The sequence below is a fragment of the Sus scrofa genome, chromosome 18 (assembly GCF_054392235.1).
Source record: "Sus scrofa isolate SSC_HxYL_T2T_F1_AM1 chromosome 18, Sscrofa_HxYL_maternal_Yorkshire_Landrace_v2.0, whole genome shotgun sequence".
In the NCBI taxonomy this organism is placed as follows: Eukaryota; Metazoa; Chordata; class Mammalia; order Artiodactyla; family Suidae; genus Sus; species Sus scrofa.
The window spans coordinates 64,102,795-64,127,315 of NC_139400.1; the positions used below are offsets into that span (position 1 = coordinate 64,102,795).

The 24,521-nt window shown below is 44.0% G+C and overlaps 1 protein-coding gene across 4 annotated transcripts in view; it reads right to left on the reverse strand.

Moving 5' to 3' along the window:
- Positions 1–24,521, reverse strand: part of POU6F2 (POU class 6 homeobox 2) — a 486,199-nt gene that overhangs the window by 391,349 nt on the left and 70,329 nt on the right. For all 4 annotated transcript variants that reach the window (XM_013985842.3, XM_085004889.1, XM_021079084.2 and 1 more), the window contains exon 2: positions 2,420–2,591. In XM_013985842.3, the coding sequence (XP_013841296.1) occupies positions 2,420–2,591 (172 nt within the window). The remainder of the gene's footprint in view (positions 1–2,419; positions 2,592–24,521) is intronic.

Consider the following 24,521-nt stretch of genomic DNA (forward strand, 5'->3'; position numbering starts at 1 on the left):
GCCGCAGCCCCAATACCGCTAAGCGGTGAAAGCCTAACAGACCCCGGGGCCGAGGAAATCTTGAAGAACATCGGGGTTCCTCCCTTTTGGGGGGCGCTTTCTCTTGTGTCTGTCTCACCCTGTCTTCAATTTTGTTTCTTAAGTTTTTCAAAACTGCTCTGCTACTGATGTCTTCTTTGCCTCATTGGAAACTGGAAAATAGTCCCACTGTGTTTGAAAAGCCCTCTAGAGACCCCCAAAAAATTAAGGGAATAAATAAGAAATAGTAGGTATGAGACGCAGGTTCTGAGGGCTTCTCTCTCGCCAGTTCAGGTGAGCATATGCCAAAGCAAAGACGGACACCTTCTAAAACCCACCGACCTTTCTAAGCTACACCACGACGCCTTAGTTTACCCCGTAAAGAGTCCACTTAAGCTATATTTTCAAAGAACTCTGAATTCAAATTTCTCTGAGTTCCCCTTGGACTTCTCTTTTTTTAAGCTGATGTCTCTACACATGCCCATCAGTAAGAGGTGACATAACAAATCTCTGGCAGTTTTCGACACTGGAAAATCTAAACAGATGTTGAGGTGCCAAATTAATTACCCTTCCATTGGTTTACTCGGGGGAAGAACGGGGTTTTAAGGCAAACTCTACAAAAAGCATTCATTTTGGAAAATGCCCGCCAAGTTTAGTAACCCACAGTCCATTCTCTGCAGTTATGTTGAATTCACAATTGATTACTTCTTAAAAGTCAAAGTGCCCAGTGTTAGCATTCAGCATCAAAGAGGCTAGAGCATGGCTTCTGCCTTTCTGTCATTTACGAGTCCATCTGACTTCTCTCACTAACCCCTTGAAATGAAATGAGTGTTTTAGGACATAACTCTTCCCACACAGATAAAAACTTAGACAACAACAAAATATTTCTTTAGAGTGAAAACGCTAAAACCTTAATGCCTAGGTATGGAAAATTAACGTCAGAGGTGGAACTGCTGCCTTTCGAAGAAAAAGAGTAACACAACAAAATTCCTTGCAACTGGAAGCGGTTACGCTCTTAACTATAGGACAGTGTTTTTACCAATGGAACACTGGATACAGAAAGTTTCTCTGCCACACTCCTCTAAAGTTGGATCATTTAAAATCAGAGGACAGCTCCCTGTTGAAGCTGGCCTAGAGCTACCACACTGTCCAAGTCGCTTTCTGTCCATAGGGTTTTGTTTTTGTTTTTGTTTTGTTAAGCTTATCTTTTTAACTGAATGAATGGCTTCCTTAATAAAGCAGTCTATGCAACGATGCTGTGCTTCTTTCAAGTTCAGACGCACGATTAACCTGAGCTCAAGCAGTTTTCTGTCTAATAAATGCACACACATCCATACTGAGATGTGAGGGTGTGTGTATATATATTTAAGTACATATACATCAGGTAAACATATATATATGCACAGGTTAGTATGTCATATATGTGCATACCTAACACACAGATTCAGTCTTATAAGCTTATGGATACCAGAAAACAATTAAAAGCACGTGCTTCAGGAGCAACTGTTCTGAAAGCCTCCTGTCATTCTATCCCGTAAGCGCCCCTCCAGCGGGGACATCTACCCTCCATCCGTCAGTCACGCGCCTCCCCAGCCTGCTCCCCTTCTGATTAGAGATCACAGTTGCCTGAGTTGGCTTACAGAGTGTCATCTGTTTGAATGACAGATGTCTTTGCTGGAGTGGCACTCCGCTTGTTCCTGTTTTGTTTATGAAACAAAGATTTCTAACAGGATCGGGCTGCCTCCACACTTAGGACGAGGCTATAAACTCTGGCCAGAGGGGAGAGGCAAAGGGGAGGGGCGCCAAGGACCTATTTTCTGTCCTCCTCTCCCCCCTCCCCCGTTTAAAAGAAGAGATAGCCATTCTGACTGCGATTATGAAATGTTTGTTCTTCGAGCACTTCCCGTAGCCACCTTTGTTTACCTGGCAGCGGACGCCGGTATTGATATTTTTCAGTTCCCCTCTCTGGTCTTTTGACTACAGATAATAACTCTTTACTCTCCTTCCCCTTAACAAAAGGCTGCGAAGCAACCCGAAACTGAGTCGATATTTATTCAATAAACGTTAACCAGTTCTCACAATGGAACTGATTTCCTGATGATACTACCATCTTCTTCTTCTTTTTCCCCCCAAATGATTTCTCGCCTGCGGACTCAAGCGAAATCTGACCAGTCCAAAGGCGCAGGAGGAAGTTCCTTGTTGGGAAAAGTTTGGAGGACACCCTCCCGGCCAGTGGGCCTCCGCCTGGGGGTGGGGGGGGTGGGCACCCAAGATGCCAAGGTCCTCTTTGGGTACTTGGAAGAAACTCGCACGAACAGCCCTGGGGTGGGGGGGGAGGGGGGTGCGGGTGCTCTTCTAGGCAACACGGTAGGAGCGAAATGAAACACCTAGACGGACTCACCCAAGAGCTTGCTGGGAGTGTCCTCGCTGTCATTGGATTCCACCGGCGCAAGCAGGGGCTCATTCAGCTCGCTGTCTGAAGTAGCAGCCTTGTCCTCACCTCCCAACTCTGCATTCATTTCACTCCGCACTGACAGCAAGGGCTTGCTGACTTGTCCAGCTATCATTGGATCCTAGGATGGGGAAAAGCGGGAAGGGAGGAAGACGAAGTGGCCGCTTTAGTGTGAGCGTGTCCTCGCTCCTCTCTCCCTCTCTCTCCCCACACACACCCTCTTCCTCTCTCCCTCTCTCTTATCTCTGCCTGCTCCCGCTGTTAGTGCTGGCTGCAGTCAAGTGAAGAGCTATTACAGAGCCGAGGAGTTCTCCATTACTCCCTCCCTATTAAAGCTCAACTAGCATGTGAGAGATGCAGGAGGCTTCCGAGAGAGGAGGGAAAAAAAAAAAAAACAAACTTCTTTGAAAGCAACCTAACCAACGCAGCTTTAATTGTGGGACGTGCTTTTGTGTGACTGTTTTTACACCTTGCGCCTCTTCAACGCAGTAAGGGGGGGGGGGAGAGAAAGAAAAAGAAAGGAAAGGAAGAAAGTGCGGGGTTGGTACTTTGGCCACAGACTCAAAAGGAAGGAGCACCCTACGGAGGAGCCAGGGGCTATTTTAGGAAGCCCTCTCCCTGGGGGAGAAGCAATTAAACCCGATCCCAGAGCAGAGAAAAGAGAGAGGGAGAAAGAGGCCCTCCGGAGGCTTTCGCTGGAATGAAAGAGACGTCTTATGTAAATGCCACCAGCGCCGCCGAAGTTGACTCCGCTGGTCCCAGATCCGACGGAAGCTGACCCCACCTCCGAAGAACATCTGAAAGCGAACCATACACGACAAAAAGACATGAACACGGGTTGACATTTTTTTAAAGGAATCGGAAAAATACTTACAAACTGTGTTCAATAGCTCGGATACCCAGAGCATCATACGCCCAGAGCATGAAAGAAAACAAAAAGCACCTCCGAAAAGGCAAACTTGACACCCCCCCAATAATGTAAATCTGCTTGATCTTCAGCTCATTAGGAAGGCATTTTAGGATCAGCAATGTTCTCCAAGTGTAGCCCTTTATTCCACTTGCCAACTAAGACGCATGATACTGTTGTGGCACAGATATCGGAGGCAGAGGGAAAGAAAAGCCAGAAGCGCCCTTTTTGCGTGATCTGGGAGCTATTTATTGCCAAGTTCATGCCTAAATGGTTCCTGAGCAGGAAACAGGTGACCAGCGCAGGAGCAGGTGTGGCGCAGATCCCCTGTCCCATCATGACATTGGTTGCGGTATGCCTGTGGTGATGGTTTTTTTTTTAATGTATTCATGCCTGAAAAGTGAATTTGATATGACACATGATAATCTATGAAAATGTTAATCAATACAAATAGTTTAAGCTGTCATCAAATGCACTTCTTTAGTCAATACTCATACCATGGAAAACAATGTCACTGTCACCAGGGCTTAATTTGCACAGCACTTAAATATTGGACTCTGTGCATCAATGCACTTCTTCTTCAAATACTGGAGGTAAACACATTTTCTCCCTATTTAAGGCTGGAGCACTCAGCGCGCATTTAGCTGAGCCGAGTCCTCCCTTTTGAATATACCTTGATAGGTCCACTGGAGGGCAAAATTAATACTTAATTGAATCTCACAGTCATCAAAATAATCAATACTTTTTTATTATTTATTCTTTACAGTCTGTTGACTGTTTCAAACCTCTGAGGGACTGGTGGAAAGGATTCATGGCTTTGAAACACTGTCATTTAACAAGGTAATTTTCAGTGGGGCATTAGGGGTTGTGAAACATATAATAAAGCAAAAATGGTGGCTTATAATAGGAAGAAAGAAAAGAATTATATTTCTGCCATCTAACAAAACAGGATAAATAAAAAAGCAAGTGCAGAGAGAGATGGAGAAAGGAGGGGGAGGGGGGGCGGGGGGGAAGCCTGGCTTTGAAGGGTTTTATCATATCAAGAGCAGAGCCGAGCTTTCATAATGCTGACATTTCTCATCCTGACAATCCTAAACAAGTGGAAAGGATGAGATCGCAGATATCATCTTTCATCACATCCCCCAGCCTAAGAACCAACATGACAGCTTCTCCCCTTTACACTGTTAATTACTAAATAAAATACTCCTCTCTGTCAGCATCCGATTATTGCAGATAGCAACCGCAAACGTTTCTCCATTGTCTCCCCCTCCCTGCCCCTCGGAAACGGGGAGACCTACCTTGAACTCCTTAGGAAATAAATTAGGCTTGTCTCGCCATATTGTAAATATTTGAAAAGTAATCAATGTCATCCATGCGGTCGACGAGGGGTATTGTCAGCCCAAATTTGCCGGGGACAGATTAGCATTTCATTGACTGTCTTTGGAGGCTGAGGTTTGGAGGGCTGGACAATGGGGGTGGGTGGGGGCGAGATGGGGCAGGCCGCGGGAGAGGAGACACAGAATTCTCCCAGTGGCCCCCGTTTCTTTCCCAGGGATCGAAGAACGAGCACGTGTTTGGACTGTGATCCGGTTCGGTTCGTGGAGCGGGGCGAGGTAGGGAAGGGACCATCGCTTGACCTCCCAGCTTCACGGGAAGCAAAGGCCCCCGGTCTAAATTCCAGGACCCTCCTTTTACTTTCTAAAAGGTTACGTCCTCAATCTCTCCGCTCCAAAGGAGGGGGTGTGATGTATGCCCTCAGGGCACCCAGTCCCTGGGGTCACACTGCTTTGACCATCTTGGAAGCCGGTGGTGAAGGCAGACTTGCGTTTGGAACGCGTTCCCACCCTCGTGATAAGCCAAACGTGGTGAGTCATGTATCAGCGAGAATCCGGGCAGACGGAATAGACTTAGTCTAGCCCTGCTTTCTTTGTGCATGGTCGAACTGAACCCCGAATCCCACAGAGGAGCTGAGATGCAGCTGCTGGGTTCAAGTGCACTTAAACCTTTGAGATGTTCAGTCTGGCTGACGTGTGCAACGCATGTGCTGGCAGATGGTGTATATTCACTGACCATTAGCTCTGCTTCTTTAAATTCCTTTTATGTATCTCATCCATGGCTAGTTTTCCCAACTAGTGCCCCGCAGTGACTTGAGCTTCAAAAATTCACTAGTTTGTCACTCAGGGGCTCATCTGGTTTTCCATGACACAGCTGTATCCCACATACGTATGGCCACGACATGGTTAAACAGCAGACCCCCAGCGAGGCAGAGAGCAGAGAGCTTTTAATCACAGCTGCAGCCACTGGGGGGTCCATCTGAAAATGTGTCACAAGCAGTAGCCACTGAGTACCATCTTACAAATGATGGGGCATAACTCTGTCAAGCAGCACTTGCCTTGGAAGCCGTTCTCTTCCTGCCAAAAGCCATGGCAGCCTGTAAACTCCCTTCTCCCTGCAGAAGGAAAGGATTTCCAACCTAGACCTACGTGGGTGCTCGCAGGAAAGTAGGAGAGTTACAACTCCAAGATGTACAAGGATCTCTGCAGCAGCAAACAGGAACAGAAAGAGTGAGTAAGCCAAAAAAAAAGAGAGAGAGAGAGAGAGAGAGAGAGAGTTGGAGAAGAGACTTCTGAAAATCTGAAACTGTCACAAGGAGCGCTGAGGAAGTTGGGACTTCCCTGCGGTGTGTTAATTAGCCCTGATCCCCAGCGAGGGACTGGTCCAAGATGGGACAGTGGCAAGTATGAACAAGGATAGGACATGCCTGTGCCAATGCAGGATACTCCCAAGGGTCACAAGAGACCCAAGAGCCAGATGCTAAAAAAGAAGAAATATGGGACATAAACCGTCTTAGCAAAATCTCACAAAAATTCTCACTACGTCCTATAATGAAAGGACTGCAGTCAACATCAGAAGCACACGGGAATTATTCACACGTCCTCTGGGCAAAATGTTAAAAAATAAAAATAAAAATGTTGTGGTGTGGTGGAAACGAATCCGACGAGGAACCACGGGGTTGTGGGTTCGATCCCTGGCCTCGCTCAGGGGGTTAAGGATCCAGCGCGGCCGTGAGCTGTGGTGTGGGTCCCACATGCAGCTCGGGATTCCGCATGGCTGTGGCTGTGGTGTAGGCTGGCGGCTTCAGCTCCCTTAGACCCCTAGTCTGGGAACGGCCATGGGTGCGGCCCTAAACAGACCAAAAAAAAAAAAAAAAAAAAAAAAAAAAAAGAATAAAAATGAGGGCGGGAATTAGAAGGTTGGGATTAACATATACATTGTAAATCAAGTATACGTCAATAAAAAGGTTTTTAAAAATATTAAAAATGAGGGGGTTCCTGCTGCGGTGAAGTGGCTTAAGAATCCAACTGCATAAAATAAAAGCAAAAATTTAAAAATAAAAAAATAGTAAATAAATAAAAATAAAATAAAAAGGAATTCCCGTTGTGGCTCAGCGGTAATGAACCTGACTGACATCCACGAGGACGTGGGTTCGATCCCTGGCCTCACTCAGTGGGTTAAGGATCTGACGTTGCCATGAGCTGTGGTTTAGGTCGCAGACACAGCTCGGATCTGGCATTGCCGTGGCTGTGGTGTAGGCCGGCAGCTGCAGCTCAGATTCGCCCCCTAGCCCAGGAACTTCCATAAGCCTCAGGTGGGGCCCCAAAAATAAAAAAATAAAAAAAGAATCGGACTGCAGAGGCTGGGGTCACTGTGAAAGCGTGATCGAGATCCCTGGCCCAGCACAGTGGGTTAAGGGATCCAGCGTAGCTGCCTCGGGTGCCACCAAAAAGAAAAGAAAAACAGGTCACATGTATCGAATGCCTTTGCCAATAGATACTTTTAATGTCCCTCAGTCTATGCAAAGTATTCACCCCATTTTAGGAATAATAGATGGGAACTCAGAGAGGCTAGGTGAGTACCCCAAAGCCACACAGCTACTAAGTGGTGAAGCTGTATTCTGAATCCCAGTAGGTTCGTCTCCAAGGGTGAGCACCTCTTAGACAGCACCCTCTACTGGGTGACAAACCGAGGCTCACGGACCGGGTAACTCAGAACTCGCATTGCAGGCTGTGAGGCGTGTCAAACCCTGGACGACTGACTCCCACAGCACGCTGTGTGTTGCCCCTTCTTCCTCTGAGACTCTAGGAATGAAACACCTCTCTGTCTGATGCTGCCTGGGTGAAATCCACGACGAGACAGCAACTGGCAGACAGGGCATCAGACAGTGGCAAACATGCAGGCTCGTGTTCAGGTCAAGCTCTGCCTAAGCTTAGGATCACCTAACCATTTTCATCCTCAGTTTTCTCATCCGGAAAATGAAAAGGCTGGAATAAAACGGATTTTCCAAAGTGCACGCCACAGGAGACCGGTCCTCAAAGAGAGGCGACAACAAGGGAGTTTGGAGATGACGGGAAAACTTCAGCACAGGGGAAACACAGCCAAAAAGTCTCCCAGGAGAGAACCCAGGGCAACGCCGCTTGAGCCAGCATTTCCCCGCGTTATCTGACCCTGGAAGACTTTTCCTGAAGGTCTTCATCACGTCACCTGGCGGGTGGAGTCCTCCTTGAGGCAATTTGGAATGTGGCCGCCCAGATCACAGCTCGTGGAAATCGCAGCTCTGACTTTTAGCCACTCTACACCCATGGGCTAGAGGCGTTAACACGTACACACCTGTCCACGCTTCTCACACTCTTTCACCTTATTAATATTCCTTTGCTTGTTCATTTACAGTTAGACACAGCTTAGTATATACCAGCTCTAGTCTCATCATTTGCTAATTCCTGACACCTTTTAAGTAAGTGTTTATTAAGAGAGACGGTACGTGTGGAGAAAGCACAGGCAGGCCTGGGAGTGGGGTGGAGAGACAGACAGACAGACAAAGGAACAGACAGAGAGAAAGAGGGGGCATAAATAAGTATGTCCCTGTGTATTTCTGTGGCTATAGAGCCCTGTGCAAAGGGAAGACTTCAACGTGGGTTTTCCGCAGGCTGTTCAAAAGAATGCCAGATAAACAAAGACACGATTCAGTTAAAGGCCTTCCGTAATTTAACCAAGAGGTCTGTGAGCCAAATCACTCTCGTCCGATAGTCAGAGAAACTAAGGATGGCGAGACCGTTAGCTCCGCAGAGCGCCTGTGTCCAGCGGCAGCCACACGACAGAAACGCCCTCGCGGGCGACACTGAGCTTGAACCCAAGTCCAGGTGTCTTATGTACAAACAAACCGGCTGTGACGCAGGCCCTCAGAACAGCTTTGAGGAAGATGCGAAGAAGATACGCGGGCAGCTTGAGATGTTGAGGAAGCAAGTGCACTGGAGGGCAAAGCGCCCGAGGAGGGCAACCTACACTCAGTACATCTGTCTCTAGAATTCAACAGAAAATTACATCATTTGTAAAGGAAAACAAGATGGGGGGGGGGGGAATTTGGATTCTCCCCCCACCTTAAAATGCCGCATTTCAACTTAGGGAACAGTAGAAACGCATCACCTACAGCTGATTTAAGATGCAAAGACAGTATCCCGTTTTGTATTTAATTTCTCCCGCTGAGAAGAAGTAAAAATCAACATCACAAATGAACAAAAAGGAAGAAAGTAGCCCTTCGTGGGCTGGGAGAAAATGAACCTTCCAAGTGTGAAATCTGTTATCATAGTCATGAAAAAATTTTTTTTCTCTTTAACTAATTACCAATTATTAAGGTGAAGTTAGTTCTCAATATGAAATTTAATGTCCTAAAAAAGGTTTCCCCCAGGAGTTCCCTTTGTGGCTCAGTGGAAACGAACCTGACTGGTATCCATGAGGGCACAGGTTCAATCCCTGGCCTCGCTCAGGGGGTTAAGAACTCAGGGTTACTGTGAGCTGTGGTGTAGGTCGCAGATGCTGCTCGGATCTGGCATTGCTATGGCTGTGGTGTGGGTCAGTGGCTACAGCTCAGGATCGCCCCCTAGCCTGGGAACCTCCATATGCCATGAGTGAGGCTCTAAAAAAAACAAAAGAAAAGCTTCCCCGCAAAGCCACAAAGAATTTACCATTCAACACTTCCTCCTTCTATCAGCAAGCTTTAAAAAGATATTCTGTTTGACTTTTAGAAATAAGACCATAGTGTGTTTTAAGTGTTTTCTATTGATGTCTATTTATCAATTTATTTATTTTGATATATAAATGTACACACATTTGAAAATTGACGACTATCACAAGACATTAAAAATGCCATAAATTTACCCACCACTGAGTGTTTTCTTTTGACTGTCACTTCGGAGACTGCCAACAAAACTTGTTTTGCGGAAAAACAGAAAATGCCACATTTTTTAGCAAAGACTCAGCAGACAAAAGTTTGCATTACAGAAAACGGAATTCCAAAGCTCAAACATATACACCTGCAACTGTCCCAAACAGATTCCAGAGCGACGTGGTGACCCCAACCTCAATGGCCGTCTTCAACCTAATATTCCCAACAATTATTTCTTTCTCATCTCTCCAATTTTAGGTAGTGTGGCTACCATTTTCTTTTACCCTCTCCCGTAATTAAGATGAATGTTGTGTGAATATCAGCAGGACATTCAGAAGTCAAAACACAGGCTGGGTTTCGGGGAGTGACGTACAGAAACGCCAGGAGACCTCACCTGCGGACCTGACGGTGAGTCAGCATCTCTTCTTCCATCTTGGAGTCTTTTTTGGTTTGTTTTTTATCTGTTTAGGGCTGCACCCGTGGCATATGGAAGTTTCCAGGCTAGGGGCAGAGTTGGAGCTGTTGCTGCCGGCCTACACCGCAGCCGCAGCCGCAGCCACTCCAGATCTGAGCTGAGTCTGAAACATACACCACGGTCCAGGGGCTGGCATTTAATCCAGAAGTGCCCACTCCAGGCGTGGCCACCACAAATCCCACAGCTACCTCTGTTCACTAGCCTGCACTTTGCTAATTTGTTCAGATTGTATTCATCTTGAAGCTGCTGATGAGCATTAATGGAGGTTAGAAATGAATTCTCCTTGGGTCAAATTAGCCGTATTCAGGACTTACGTATTGGCTAAAATATCTTGAAGATGCTCCCCTTCCTGGCCAGAGAATATAAAGAATCTAGCGAGTCCTATCACCTATGCTCTTGGCCTCAGGCACGATCCCCAAACTGTCCCGTGTCCATCTTCGGGTCAGAGAATTTGAGTTGTCTAATGCTACTGTGAGGGAAACACACCCTGTTTCTAGAATCTAGCCACTTCAGGTCTTAATGAACCTTCCATACCAGGTTGCTGGGTTCACCCAAAATGACAAAGATCAACTCTAACAAGCTCACAAACAGTTTGAACAAACTGTTTTAGAATAACTAATAATTGGGGGATAATAATATTTGGGGATAATTAATAAATATCTTGTATGTACGGCAGCTTTTAGTCTCAGAGCTTGTTTTTCTTATAACCAGGTAGCGAGGTTTGGGGGGTGTAGGAAAGTTCTCCTCCACTTCTAATCATTACTGACTATCATTATCTACCCAAAAGAACTCAGTAATTGTACAAATAAAATCTGGCTTAGCATTAGGGAATACGGTATGGAAGTTCTTCAAAACACTAAAACCGGTGTTGCTGTATGATCCAGCAATTCCGCTCCTGAGCCTATACCCAGACAAAACTCTAATGTGGAAAGACACATGCACCCCCATATTCACAGCAGCACTGTTTACAACAGCCTGGACGTGGAAACGACCTAAATGTCCATCAACAGGTGAATGGATAAAGAAGGTGCAGTACAGATATACATTGGAATATTACTTAGCCATAAAAAAGAATTAAATAATGCAATTTGCAGCTACGTGGATGGACTTAGAGATGATCGTACTAAGGGAAGTAAATCAGAAAGAGAAAGACCAGTACTGTACGATATCACTTATATGTGGAATCTGAAATACAGCACCAGGGAACTTATCTATGAAACAGAAACAAACTCACATAGAGAATAGACTTTTGGTTGCCGGGGGAATGATTGGGAGTTTGGGACTATTTAATGGATAAACAACAAGGTCCTACTCTATAGCCCAGGGGGCAATATTCGATATTCTGTGATAAACTGTAATGGAAAAGAATACAAAAAATAATATATAGATGTGTGTATAACTGAGTCACTTTGCTGAACAGCAGAAGCTAAACACAACACTGTATCTTTAAAAAAAAAAAAAGTCTTGCTGAGGCCATTGCCACACAACCCACTATGCTGGGTGATGACACCATGTCTTAGGGGGCAGGCGAGATCATTTACAGAATGAAATAGGGTCCAGAACACCTGTGCACAAAACTCCCTGAGCAAATTACACTACTTGTTACCTCCACCAATCCCCCAACAGTCTATCTTGGGGAGATTTAGCTGGGCAAACACCCAGAATCATAAAATAAGATTGCAAAGTATCTGATTTGCTTTGGTGTCAGAGGGTGGGATTTCATTTTGTCCACATGGGCACAGCGGAAAAGTCTTCAGGTTTTTTGTTGAGGTGAGTTGAACCTCAGTGAAACGTACGTCTCCTTCTCCCCCGTCAGTTGCCACCTAGGGCTTCTATCTTCCTCCAAGTCCCACCATGAGTGCCATGGCCTCTTGACTCTGCCAATGCTACAGAGAAACTCCAATTAAAGACCAGAGCATCAGACACAGCTGTATTTAAACACAAACAAGCACACAAACAGGCAAAAGAGCCCATCAAGCTAAGATGAAATAACAACATCCTAATCAACCCAACAGCAGTCTGCTCGTTCTGGGTTTCTGCAAAGCATCTAGCGTGCAAATAGACACACCTCTTCTAGCTCATTACCTGAAACCTCTATAGCTCCTTTGCCCCCAGGAGGTTGAAATGACTGTATGGGCGATGCTTCATGTATACTTATCTGGGAAGAAAGGGAGACACTGGTATTGACAACCTAATAGCACCATCAATTCAATTTCCTGCTGCCTTTGTGAAAAAGCATCAATAAGAGTTCAATCCAGGCTCGTCTGGATCTGGTCTTTGGGTAATGGGGTTACACAGCAGTATCGACATTGCAAGCACATACCCTATATTCATACATTCTTTATAATCCGATGGCTTCAACTAGGTATCAGAATTTAATCAGGAAACGACTCAGATTAAAGTGGACTTGCATTTAGAGATTTGAATATGTAGTTACTAAGGAGTTACAAAGAAAAAAAATCTTATCTCTGTCCTAAAAATACTTACTTTCCATCATCTTAAAAATTCTAATATATTTGTAAACGTCTGCAAAAGTGGATGCTATAGCTGTTTCACTCGCAGCACATTAGAAATATTTTATTACACATGTTTTATTACAAATGGAAAGACCTAGTCTCCAGTCTCAAGAGTTTTCAAATTGAGCACTGATCTGAGAAGCCCTAAAGTTTTTAGGGAGGTACCTCCAGGACCTCCAAGGAGGCAGGAGGTCCAAAGTGCCCACTCCCAGGTTTTAACACCATGTTGGCTTCTCGCATCTATTCTGTATGGAGTCTTCAGTGCACTTGAAAGTGTTTCATGGGTCTGCCCACGTTACACATTTGCAGTGCGTCACAGAGGCAATAAAATCATGACAGGTTTGCGGCTGGTTAATCACTTACTTTTCCAAAAGACGGAAGCATCCTATGCTACAGCTGAGATGTTGGGGTGCTCTGTGGGCAGACATGGCTCAGAATCCCCAAGATGGGGGTCCCCGTACGGTGTCTGATACAACAACAGGCTCTCAATAAATGGGTTTTGAGTCATTCATTGGTTGATTGCGAGGAGAAACGAAGGAAGGAAGGAGAGAAGGAGGGAAGGGGGAGGGAGGTTAAGGGCAAGGATTGTCCTGGATTAACATTTTTAATATTTTAAACATATATTCAGTCATGTCTGACATTTTTTTAATGACAGTTGATTTGCAATGTTCGGTCAATTTCGGCTACATAGCAAACTGATTCAGTCATACGCACACACACATACACACACACATTCTTTTCCTCCTATTTTTTGTGGTGTGAAACTAAGGCCTGACTTGGCTGTCTTACTTGTCTGCCATCCACACACACTGACCCACATTCTGCTTCCAGAAATGGGAGTGTGCTTTTGCGTGATTGTGTTACTTTGTTTTACTGTAAGACAAAGTGGAAGAATGCAACAGCAGCCCTGAAAAGGAAGAGGAAGATTTTCTTTCTCTTTAGGACTGAGGTTGAAGGGGCCAAAAGCTACCTGCGGTCTGGGGGATAAGCTCAGCCACGCAGAGGCATCAGCGCTGGACTCAGGCGGCCCCGGGGAGGACGTGGCCAGCGCAGCCCAGGCCTTAGCCTCCCAGCCTCCCGCTCGGCCTGGCGAATCTCCCTCCGACCCTGTCGCTACACCATTCGCTCTGGTTCCCAGTGCCCTCATGGTCCTGCAGGAGCAATAGCGGCAAGCACTCGCAGCGCGTTAGAAATATTTGATTACAAATGTTCTAAATCTGTCATTTTTCTCAGACGCAAATATTCGTTTAAATGAACAGTACATTAAATATGCACACCGAATTCTATTTTCCCACTCTGAATAGCAAAAGACAGCTGAGGAGAAAAACTTCCTATTCAACAGCATCCAGATCCCAGAAGTTTCAAATTTCCATAAATAAATAGAAATATCCATTCTGCCCCCTGCTGACAGACTAACATTCCTAAAAATCCAGTGTGAAGCTTGAAGGTTCAGCACTACCTCCCGGTGCTGCCTGAGATGCCAGCCCCTCCCCATGTGGCTGGGTCTTGCTTTTCTCTGGCTGCGGAGGACGGCTGGGCGATGCACAGCCATACAATACGCTACTCACATTTTTATAATGACGGCAAACCTACTGAGGTGATCTTCTGGGAGGTGGTGATGAAGTCGCTGGGGCTGTCCGGTCGGATTTGCACAGAGATGCTCTCTGACTCTGGCCAGCCTCGCCGGGATCTCGAATGTCCACAGGCCACGGTGCCAGGGTGAGAACTCGGGCTCTGGAGCCAGAGAGCCGGTGCCCAGGCCTGGGTCACTTTCTACTCACGGCAGGGCCTGCGCAAGGACCGTGCTACGCCTCTCCGAGCCCCCGTTTCCCAGAGAGGAACTGGCAGTGATAACGGAAGGTGCCTCGTGGGCTAGCTTTGCAGATGCAGTGCATGATTCCCAGACGGTGCTTGCAAGAGGCCAAGTGAACAGCGCTCGAGAGAGGAACACACTGGCCTGCGTCTGAGACTCGCCTGGCAAAAGGTGTAAATATGCGTGCCTCTTGTCTTGGACAAACTTGGCCCGGTTCACCCGACGTTTAAAGGGGTTCACGACGCATGTCCTGTCTCCCGACACACACCAAGTCAGCGAGCACCACGAGGAGCAGGGCCTGGCTTTGCATCTCCCTTCGCGAAACTGTAGGATGGTGCTTGGCACAGAATGAGCCCTCACTAAATGTCCACTGATTTTATCTGAACAATAAAAAGAAGACTTGATGGCGCTAAAGGGTGGGAGAAAGACCCCAAATCCCTTCTATTTTTGAAAACTTTGATGTCCTCTGAGAAGGAATTTGCATGATAAATCCCAAGGCCTTCTTGTTTGAAGGTGGGGGGGCCCTGTCCATTCTGCGGAATTGTACCCCTGAGTTAAAAGGTATCTGGCTTTTAATTTTCCAAGATTTAGCCACGTTCTCTAAAGGAGCCATTCTATTTCTGCTCCAAAAGGCCACCGTCTAATTGATTTCACCAAGACGTGCTTCCCTCTCCTCTCCCGGCCTCGCGAAGGGCAACGGCACAGGCTGGACACGCACAACACGGGGCTGCGCCCTCGTCCCCTCCCGGCCTTTCCCGCAGTCCCGGCGGCTTTCTCTGGGCCAACCCGGCGCCTGTGGAGCCCGCCTCGCCACCTGCCTGGGTCTGCGCAGGCCACCTCTAGCCCCAGCTGCTCGCTTTCCCTCCTGCGCCTGTGATCCGCTCTCCTTTAATATTCCAAGGGTGACCCTTGACTGTCCTTTGAATGCTGCTCCAATTCAAAAGGCTTCTGAGCTTTTAAGACGAGCAGAGATAACATAATTCCAAGGAGCCAGGGGTGGGGAGAGAGGGAGAATGCGATTGGAAAGATGAGCTCAATCTTCTCATTCCTGGGGACGTGCGTCTCACAAACACGTGAACTGGGAGGTTTGTTTTTGTATGGATTCTCTCCCCGCCCCCCTCAGCTATCTTATTAAATATTTGTTTCCAATCCCAACCATAAAAAGAGACTTAACGAAATATGTCTCAAAATCTCCAGCCTTTGAAATCGAGGGCAATTTTAAAGCAAGGCTGGCTTTTGTTAATATTTATTTATGTCCCCTTTAGTTGGCATGATTGGGGATGGCTCTGAATCGGGGTCTAGTTAAGTCAAAAACTGAGAGTTCCCATCGTGGCTCAGCAGAAACAAATCTGACTAGCATCCATGAGGACGCAGGTTCGATCCCTGGCCTTGTTCAGTGGGTTAAGGATCATGCATTGCCGTGAGCTGTGGTGTAGGTCACAGATGCTGCTTGGATCTGGTGTAGCTGAGGCTGTGGCATAGGCCAGCAGTTACAGCTCCAATTCGAGCCCTAGCCTGGGAACCTCCACATGCCTCATGCCCAGCCCTAACAAAAAAAAAAAAAAAAAAAAAAAAAAAAAAGACAAAACGGATACAATTTAACAAAGATTTCTTTGACAGCCTACTGAGTAGGAGGTGTCATGCCAGGGATGATGGGGAATGTGAGGATGGAGAAACATTTGCTATCATCAAAAATTCCACCATCTACACACAGTAAAGGAACGGCACTCAGCACCTTCCAAAGCTTCCTACGCTTTTTCTTTCACAGGTGTAACACTTTATGGGCACCCCTTACCCTCCTTTTAGGTAAAATGCCAAGTAGACTGAGCAGGTGGATGCCATGCACACTTGCGGGTGTGCACGTGTGCACACACACATACACACGGCACCCTTTCTTTGAAGCATTATTTTAACATCGTTAAAAAGATGCGAACGAATAAACATGTTACTCTCTTCAGGGTGTTTTAAGGGGGTTTTCCAGGCTTAATTCCTTGCTTTAATCCTCAGCAGATGACCCACAATGAGGTAGCAACCTAGCCACCCCTGGGATCAGGAGCAGTCAAGGCCACGTTACCAAACGCAGCAGAGGAAGCATCGGAGTTGCTACTGTTTGTCACTGAGTATTTTTAAAGAATTCTTTCTGTAATATCCTCAAGCACCTACAGTAACGAGACGGGGTAATGTGCTGTCAAGAGGGAAACAGACCTGTTTTAAGCAAATCAGTAAGGCACACTCATAAAACCAAGAAAAACAGATGTGCTGAGGTCTTTACAAACAACTGGCTCTTCTCAGAGGTTCAGAAGCCTCTATCCCCCTTCCCACCCTCTACCATCACCTCGCTTAGACGAATGTTTCGTGATTAAAAATACACAATGCTAACTTGAGGCCGGCTGAATTACCCCGCATCTGTGAAAGTGGGCCCATCCCCATGACGTTAAGGCACCGCTGGCCCCCGAAATCTCAACCATCCATGTCTGGAATGCAGCCTCATGGCACAGTCCTCTTTCATTCTATTCCATGGAGCTTCAGCACCACTTCTCCCCACGCACCTGCATGTTGCCTGAGAAGTTTCCTGATTCTTTCCCAAAACCAACGAGAGGTGGACTATCGCTGAGTGTTCCTTTCTCACAGCTTCAGCCAGAAGAGCCCACATCTCTACTTTTCTCCATGCCCACTAGCAGATGGGTCCTGCTGGGAAGCCCTGCGGGATGTGTACTCTGCCTGCAAGCCTCACTCTTGGCTTCCAGATCTTGAGGGGCCACCTGCCGGCCGTCATTCCCTTAGCGTGTCCAGCAAAACTCTAATCACACCTGCTGAGAGCTCAGTTAAAAAAAAATCTGGAGAAAAATCACTTCGAACTGAAAACAAGCAGGAAAGTACATTCCAATTAGCACCAAAATCAACTAGGAAATGCATCCCCAAGTTTTTGATATAAAAATAGATGTAGTCAATTATAAGAGATTTTTAACAATTGAGTTTTTTAAAAATTCAGTGGAAAAGAGTTTGATGTGTTATTGCAGAAGGATTACTGGAGATTCTTTTCTCCTCATTTAACTCTGATGTTGGGAGTGTTTTTAATGCTATTGATTGATTGATTGATTGACTGACTGACTGCTTTTTAGGGCCGCACCCATAGCATATGGAAGTCCCCAGGCTAGGAGTCAAATGGGAGCATAGCCAACTGGCCTACACCACAGCCACAGCAACATGGGATCTGAGCCTTGTCTGTGACCTACACCACAGCTCACGGCAACACCGGATCCTTAACTCACTGAGCAAGGCCGGGGATCGAACCCACATCCTCACAGATCCTAGTCAGATTTGTTTCTGCTGAGCCACAATGGGAACCCCCTTTTTCATGCTATTTATTTATTCAACAAACAGGTATTGACTGAGTGCTACCTGTCAAGCCACCCAGGGTTCAAGGGGATGGGAACATATCACTGAGCACAAAAGGTCAAGGGCAGACCACTCTGCAGCTCTAATAACTTGGAGAGACTGACCACAGGCCGGTCGACAACTGAAGAAATGTCAGGACGTTGGGTAGTGACCAGCACCCTGGGCAGCAAGGAGGCAAAGTGACGGGGGAGGAGGAGTGTGTAACAAACGGGGTGTCAGAGAGGCCGCACAGACAAGGGACCTTTGAGCAGAGGCTGCCAGGAGCAAGAGGAGGGGCAGGGAGCCTCATAAGGGGAGGCTGATACAAAGACTCTGGCCTGGGAGCCTGTTTGGGGCCCTCTAGGGACCAGGAGGCTGAGGTGGCTAAAAGAGGAGTGAGTGAGCAGTGAGGCCAAAGAATTGGGTGCCAGAGAGATGGCCAAGGGTAAGATCAAGTGGGCTTTGGGGGGCCACTGGGGGACTTGGGGGACTTCGTTCCAAGCACAAGAGGGTTTTGAGCAAGAAGCAACAAGGTCTGACTCGGCCTTCAAAAGGCTGCTTTGTGGGGAGGCGAGAGCAAAGTATGCAGAGGACGCCTTGCAGTTTGGGTACCAGATAAGAACACTTCGTACAGCTTTCCTGAGACACAGGGATATGCAAAACCACAGGTATTTAAGGGAGACAATTTGCTAAGTCTGGACGTATGCACACAGGTGACGCCATCACAATAACATTCCATCACCTCTAAAAGTTTCCTCCTGCCTCCCATTTTTGGGTAAAAATTTAATTACAAATAAAAGATTACAAAAATATCTACTGTACCATATAAAAGGTGTTAGTTCTATGGAACCAGAAAACACTGCAATAACTCAAATCTTAGGAAAATACTAATTCCAGCCACAATTTTTTTCTTGCTATCTTATCCCCAACAGCCTTTATAGCAATTAATTTCTTTTGAGAAATTAATTGAATGAATCATCTCTCAGGTTTACCTGCCTTTGTAGAAGCTGCCCTGGCTGCTTCCTCCTTGCTTTTCAGGATTAATTAAATTATTGCCGAAGTCCGCCAGGCTAAGGGAGGGAGGAGGGGGTCCCCACCATCCCTGAAGTCCATTCTTGTTGACACTTAAGTAGCTCCCAACACAGCTTTAGAAAAGTCACTTTAAATTCTCTGAATGTTTCCTTTAGCCAAAATAAAATCTGTGACTTACTTCCCAGTGGGGCTTAAGGATTGTGCAGTGACCGTCACCTCTGGGACTCTCCAGGCGTTAACTTCCCCCAAACCCCTGGCCTGGGCATCCTTGTGGAAGGGGCCTCTGCTCTACCTGTAAAAGCCAGTCTCTTCTAAGACACTTGGCTACTCGCATTCTGGGCTCTTTGACCTGGTCCCACACAAAGCCACCTTTTCAAATGCTAACGGCATTAAGAGGGGACTTCTTAAGGCACTTTTTGGTTCCAGGGTGGCCCTGGCAAGAAGCCCGTGCTTTTTCAGTCCCACCCCATCTCTCCGTCATCACCCATCCTGACCCACAGGAGGGTCGTGGCACGAGGTTCTGGGTGATTCAGGGCCAGCGCCGGGTCCTGCTCCCAACCCCCTGTAACTGTGATCCTGAGTCCTGTGGGTTGGAGCCGCCTGGGGGGAAGGGGATGAATTCAGATTCCTGGCTCCCTCCTCAACCTGCCAAATCAGACTCTCAGAGTCAGGGGCTCGGAAATCTATACTTGTCACAAGTTCCTCAGAGAATTCTTACCAACACTAAAATAAGGGAACTCCTACCTTAGAGGTATATTCCAAGGAATAAGGGGAGGGCTACCCACGTCCCGCAGCATTTCAGAAGGAAGCCTGCCATAGCCGTGCGCAGATTCATAATAACTTTTAACAGAACACTTTTTATCATTTCTCTTATTCTGTCCTCTGAGTCATAAAACTTGGGGTGTTGAACTATTTATTTCCTGTTGCCTAAATTTCAGACTTTATCTTTTATCCTTTCAACATCATCATTCATTTTGACAGTCACATTATATTTTAAGCTGTATTTTTTTCATCCCTATCTACTTGGGTTTTATTTAGAATTATGGGACTCACTGCAGAAGTCTTTGAAAAGTATACACCTATGTGTGTATACATGCACACACACACAGATACATAATTTTTTATTTTATAATGATTTTTATTTTTTCCATTTTAGTTGGTTTACAGTGTTCTGTCAATTTTCTACTGTACAGCAAGGGGACCCAGTTACACATACATGTATACATGCCTTTTCCTCACATGATCCTGCTCCATCATAAATGACTAGACAGAGTTCCCAGGGCTACACGGCGAGGCACAGATATATAACTTATCTATACAATCTTTGCTAACTTTGTTAATGTTTATAGATCCATGTCGCATACAAGTTAGTATCCTGTTTTTGTAATTCGCTTTTTATTTAGTAAATATTTGTCGGAGACCTAACGAGGGCTACCAGCTAGCACACGGTGAGCCAGCCGGGCACCGTATTTTGCCAACACACACATTATTATGTTATAGCGTAACCGTGTTCTCGAAATGAATGATTATGCAAAATTGCGATTTCAAACAGCTAAATAATAACTACTTTGATGGAAGTCCTATGGTTAATTTAATTCTTTTCTAGTTGCGGGACACTCTGGGCTGTGGGCTTTCGCAAAAGGGTACATGCACACAAAAAGATGTGCAAGACAATACATTGAGGTGCAGGAAGAAAGTATTCGAATTTCAATTTTTATTGCAACTTTTTCAGTTCTATTTTGCGTATGATTTTTAGCAGTGAAAACCTGTAACACCAAAAAAAGTATATAAATAAATTTATATATGGTGGGAGTCCTTGGGAAAAATTATTTTCATTGTTCAAATTGGGCTATCCCCAAACCTTGCAATCCTTAGATTTAAGACGCTTCCAATTATTCACATAAAAATAAAATTGTGACAGTTTTAAACATATTCTCAGGAGTGAAATTACAAGCAAAAGGGGATGGACCATTGCCAAATTGCCTTCTAGGTCAGTTGGTGGAAAATTTATGCTCCCAGTGTCTGAGAAAGCTTTTTTTGTATTATATTTAAATTTTTTGATTTATTAGATGGAAACTGACATTTTATTAATGTTTTAATTTGCATCTCACTAGCAGGGCTAAATTTTTCAAGTTTATTAGCTAATTAGGTTTTTCCTTTCATAAATTCCTCACATCCTTTGCCCGTCTTTCTATTGGGATCTAAGTATTTTTCTCATTGACCTTTCTGCAGATACATAGAAATACTAATAATTTTTAAAAGCAGTGGCTGACATTTACCGTGTTAAACAGGTGCTGTGCTGTAAATACAGACTCTGTTCCTAGTTTTCTAAACAGTGAAAAGTGTTATTATCCCCATTCCACTGAGGATGAACTTGACATGTTATGAAGTCAAACTACATGTAACTTGGCAAAGTCTTCCTGATTCCAAACAAGAGCTCCAAATATTTTTCTGGAATTTGTCATCCCTTTAATTTTTATTTAAAAATATATTTTAAAAACTGTTATCCAGTCATATTTATCAATCCTTTCCTTTATATGTTATTGCTTTTATCATAAGAAATCATCCATGAAAAATATAAATATCCACCACTGTTTCAATTATTTTATTTGTAACAATTCTGGAATTTAACTGGAATGTGCGTATATGGCATTAACTGAAATTCTTAGTTTTCCAGCCAATTTTCAGAGCACGACTAGTTGAATTACTCATTGGCATATTATGTTTCCTTTTTTTTTTTTTTTGTCTTTTTTGTTGTTGTTGTTGTTGTTGCTATTTCTTGGGCCGCTTCCGCGGCATATGGAGGTTCCCAGGCTAGGGGTCGAATCGGAGCTGTAGCCCCCGGCCTACGCCAGAGCCACAGCAACGCGGGATCCAGCCGCGTCTGCAACCTACACCACAGCTCACGGCAACGCCGGATCCTTAACCCACTGAGCAAGGGCAGGGACCGAACCCGCAACCTCATGTTTCCTAGTCGGATTCGTTAACCACTGCGCCACGACGGGAACTCCTATGTTTTCTTTTTTTTTAAATCAAAAACTAAGTTCTAATGGAAACTTATGTTTTGTACCATATATAAGTGTGACCATGCATAATGCAATATAGATATATTTGTCAAGTATGTAATACATACATTTTAGACATTGTAAACATAAACATATTTATATATAATTATGTATGTGTTCTATATAATACACATGAAAAAGAATAAATCCTCTTTATATTTTATTATTTTTCAAAAATTTCTTACATATTCTCTGCCATTCTTTCCAGATGAACTTTAGAACATTTTAACTAATTTTTAAATTAAACAGGTAAATGTCAGCTTTATAATACTCAGTGTCACCATCAAGAAACATAGTCTTTCTTCATTTATTTACATTTTCTTGTATTGTTATCAGTGATGTGTGGTTATTTTTTATATCTACTGCAAACACTTTTGCTTAAAATTTTTCAAATTTTTTTGTTTTGTTCCTATTATAAATAAAATCAATTTACCTTTCAAGGACAAAATGATATATAGTTATTGCTCTTATTTATAAAAGCTACTGAGTTTTTAGTTGAGTCTACTAGGACTGTACATATATATTCATGTCTTTAACAAATAAAAAGAGATGTCTCCTCCTCTGTATTTATGGATGTTTCATATCGTGTAACGCTATAAGAAAAATAGGGCATGACAACAGTGGCATGATGCCTGAAGGTATTTGTAGTATTTTTGTTGTTGCTTTAAAGGTCAGCTTTATGATATAAGAAAGTCCCAAATCATTAGGGATTTTTTACGGCTGCTTTATAGTATGGAGTTTCCTTTAAGAACTGAAAATTGAGTTGTGCTGCCATATGATCCAGCAATCCTACTCCTGGGTCTATATCCAGAAAAGACAAAAATTCTAATTTGACGAAATACATGCACCCCAATGTTTATAGCAGGACTATTCACAATAGCCAAGACATGGAAGTAACCTAAGTGTCTATCAGCAGAGGAGCGGATAAAGAAGAAGGAGTACTATACGCAAGGAAATATTACTCAGCCATAAAAAAGAATGAAATAATGTCATCTGCAGCAACATGGACGGACCTAGAGATTTTCTTACTAAGTGAAATAAGTCAGACAGAGAAAGACAGATGTTAAAATATCACTTACATGTGGAATCTAAAAAATAATACAAACGAATGTATTTACAAAACAGAACAGAATCATGGACATAGAAACAAACTTACAGTTACCAAAGGGAAAATACGGGGAGAAGGATAAATCAGGAGTTGGGATTAGAATATTTACACACTACTATATATAAAATAGATAACCACAAGGACCCACTGCACAGCGCCAGGAACTATACTCAATATTTTGTAATAATCTCTAAGGAAAAAGAATCTGAAAAAGAATATATATACACACATATATAAATGAATCACTTTGGTGGACTCAGAAACTAATACAATGCTGTAAATCAATTCTACTTCAATAGAAAAATTAAATTAAAAATTAGATGTTTATTATTAATTTTTAATTTTAATATATTTTGGAAGAGAACATGATTTTTGAGTCCTTTTTGAGATAATTTTTATGTGTGCAGTCAAGTTTATGGCCAGCTTTTGTAAATATTCTGTGGACGTATAAGAATATAAAGTATGTTCTATATTTGTATAAGAACCTGATATATGAATCAAATACTTAAAATGTAATTAAAACGGAAATTTATGTCATTATTTACTTTGCGAATCCTTGGTCCAGCTAGTTGATTGACTTGCTATTTCTCAGAATTCTGTATTTTAATCAATTTTGCATTAAAATTCTGAGTTTCTGCTTTATGTATTTTTAACTTTGGTATTTGGTTTGAAATGTCTCAATTAGTTGTCAGTTGTATCGTCCATCATTATAAATGAGCTTTTTCTCATTTAGCCCTTCTTGTCTTGAATTCTACTTTGGGTTTGGGTTTGTTTAAATTTTACAGATAAATAATTGCTTCCTTGCTTTTAACATTTTTACAACATTTTATTTTAGATATGCCTCTTGTTAGTAAAATGTCTGGATTTTAAATGCAAACTTGCAGTGTGTATTTTATGGAGAAATTTTAAATATTTATGCTTATTTTCATAATCAATATATTTGATCTTGATTACCTCCGTTTTTATTTTTGGTTACACAGTTATAATTTTGTTATTTTCTGTTTTATTTTCATTTTTGTTTTCAGTTATTATGCTGTGGGTTTTTGTTTTTGTTTTTGCCTCTTTTCTTTTTTGGAGTTTTTGTTTGTCTTGCTAATTTTTGTTTCATTTGTGTGTGTTTTTACTGATCTTGTCAGAAATTTGGAAGTTTTATATTCTGCTTTTAGTTCTTCAAATAGTTACTACCATATATATTTAGCTTTCACCTATCAGAACAATTGAGAATGTGATGATAAAACTGAAGCCATTCTCTCTCTTTTTTTTGTTTTTTTTGTTTTTTTGTTGTTGTTGTTTTTTGCTTTTTAAGGCTGCACTTGCAGCATATGGAAGTTTCCAGGCTAGGGTTCAAATTGGAGCTACAGCTGCTGGTCTACACCACAGCAACAGCAACACCAGATGCGAGTCATGTCCACGACCTACACCACAGCTCATAGCAAAGCCAGATCCCCGACCCACTGAGCATGGCCAGACATCGAACTCGCATCCTCAGGGATACTAGTCAGAGTCGTTTCTGCTGCGCCACAGTGGGAACTCCTGA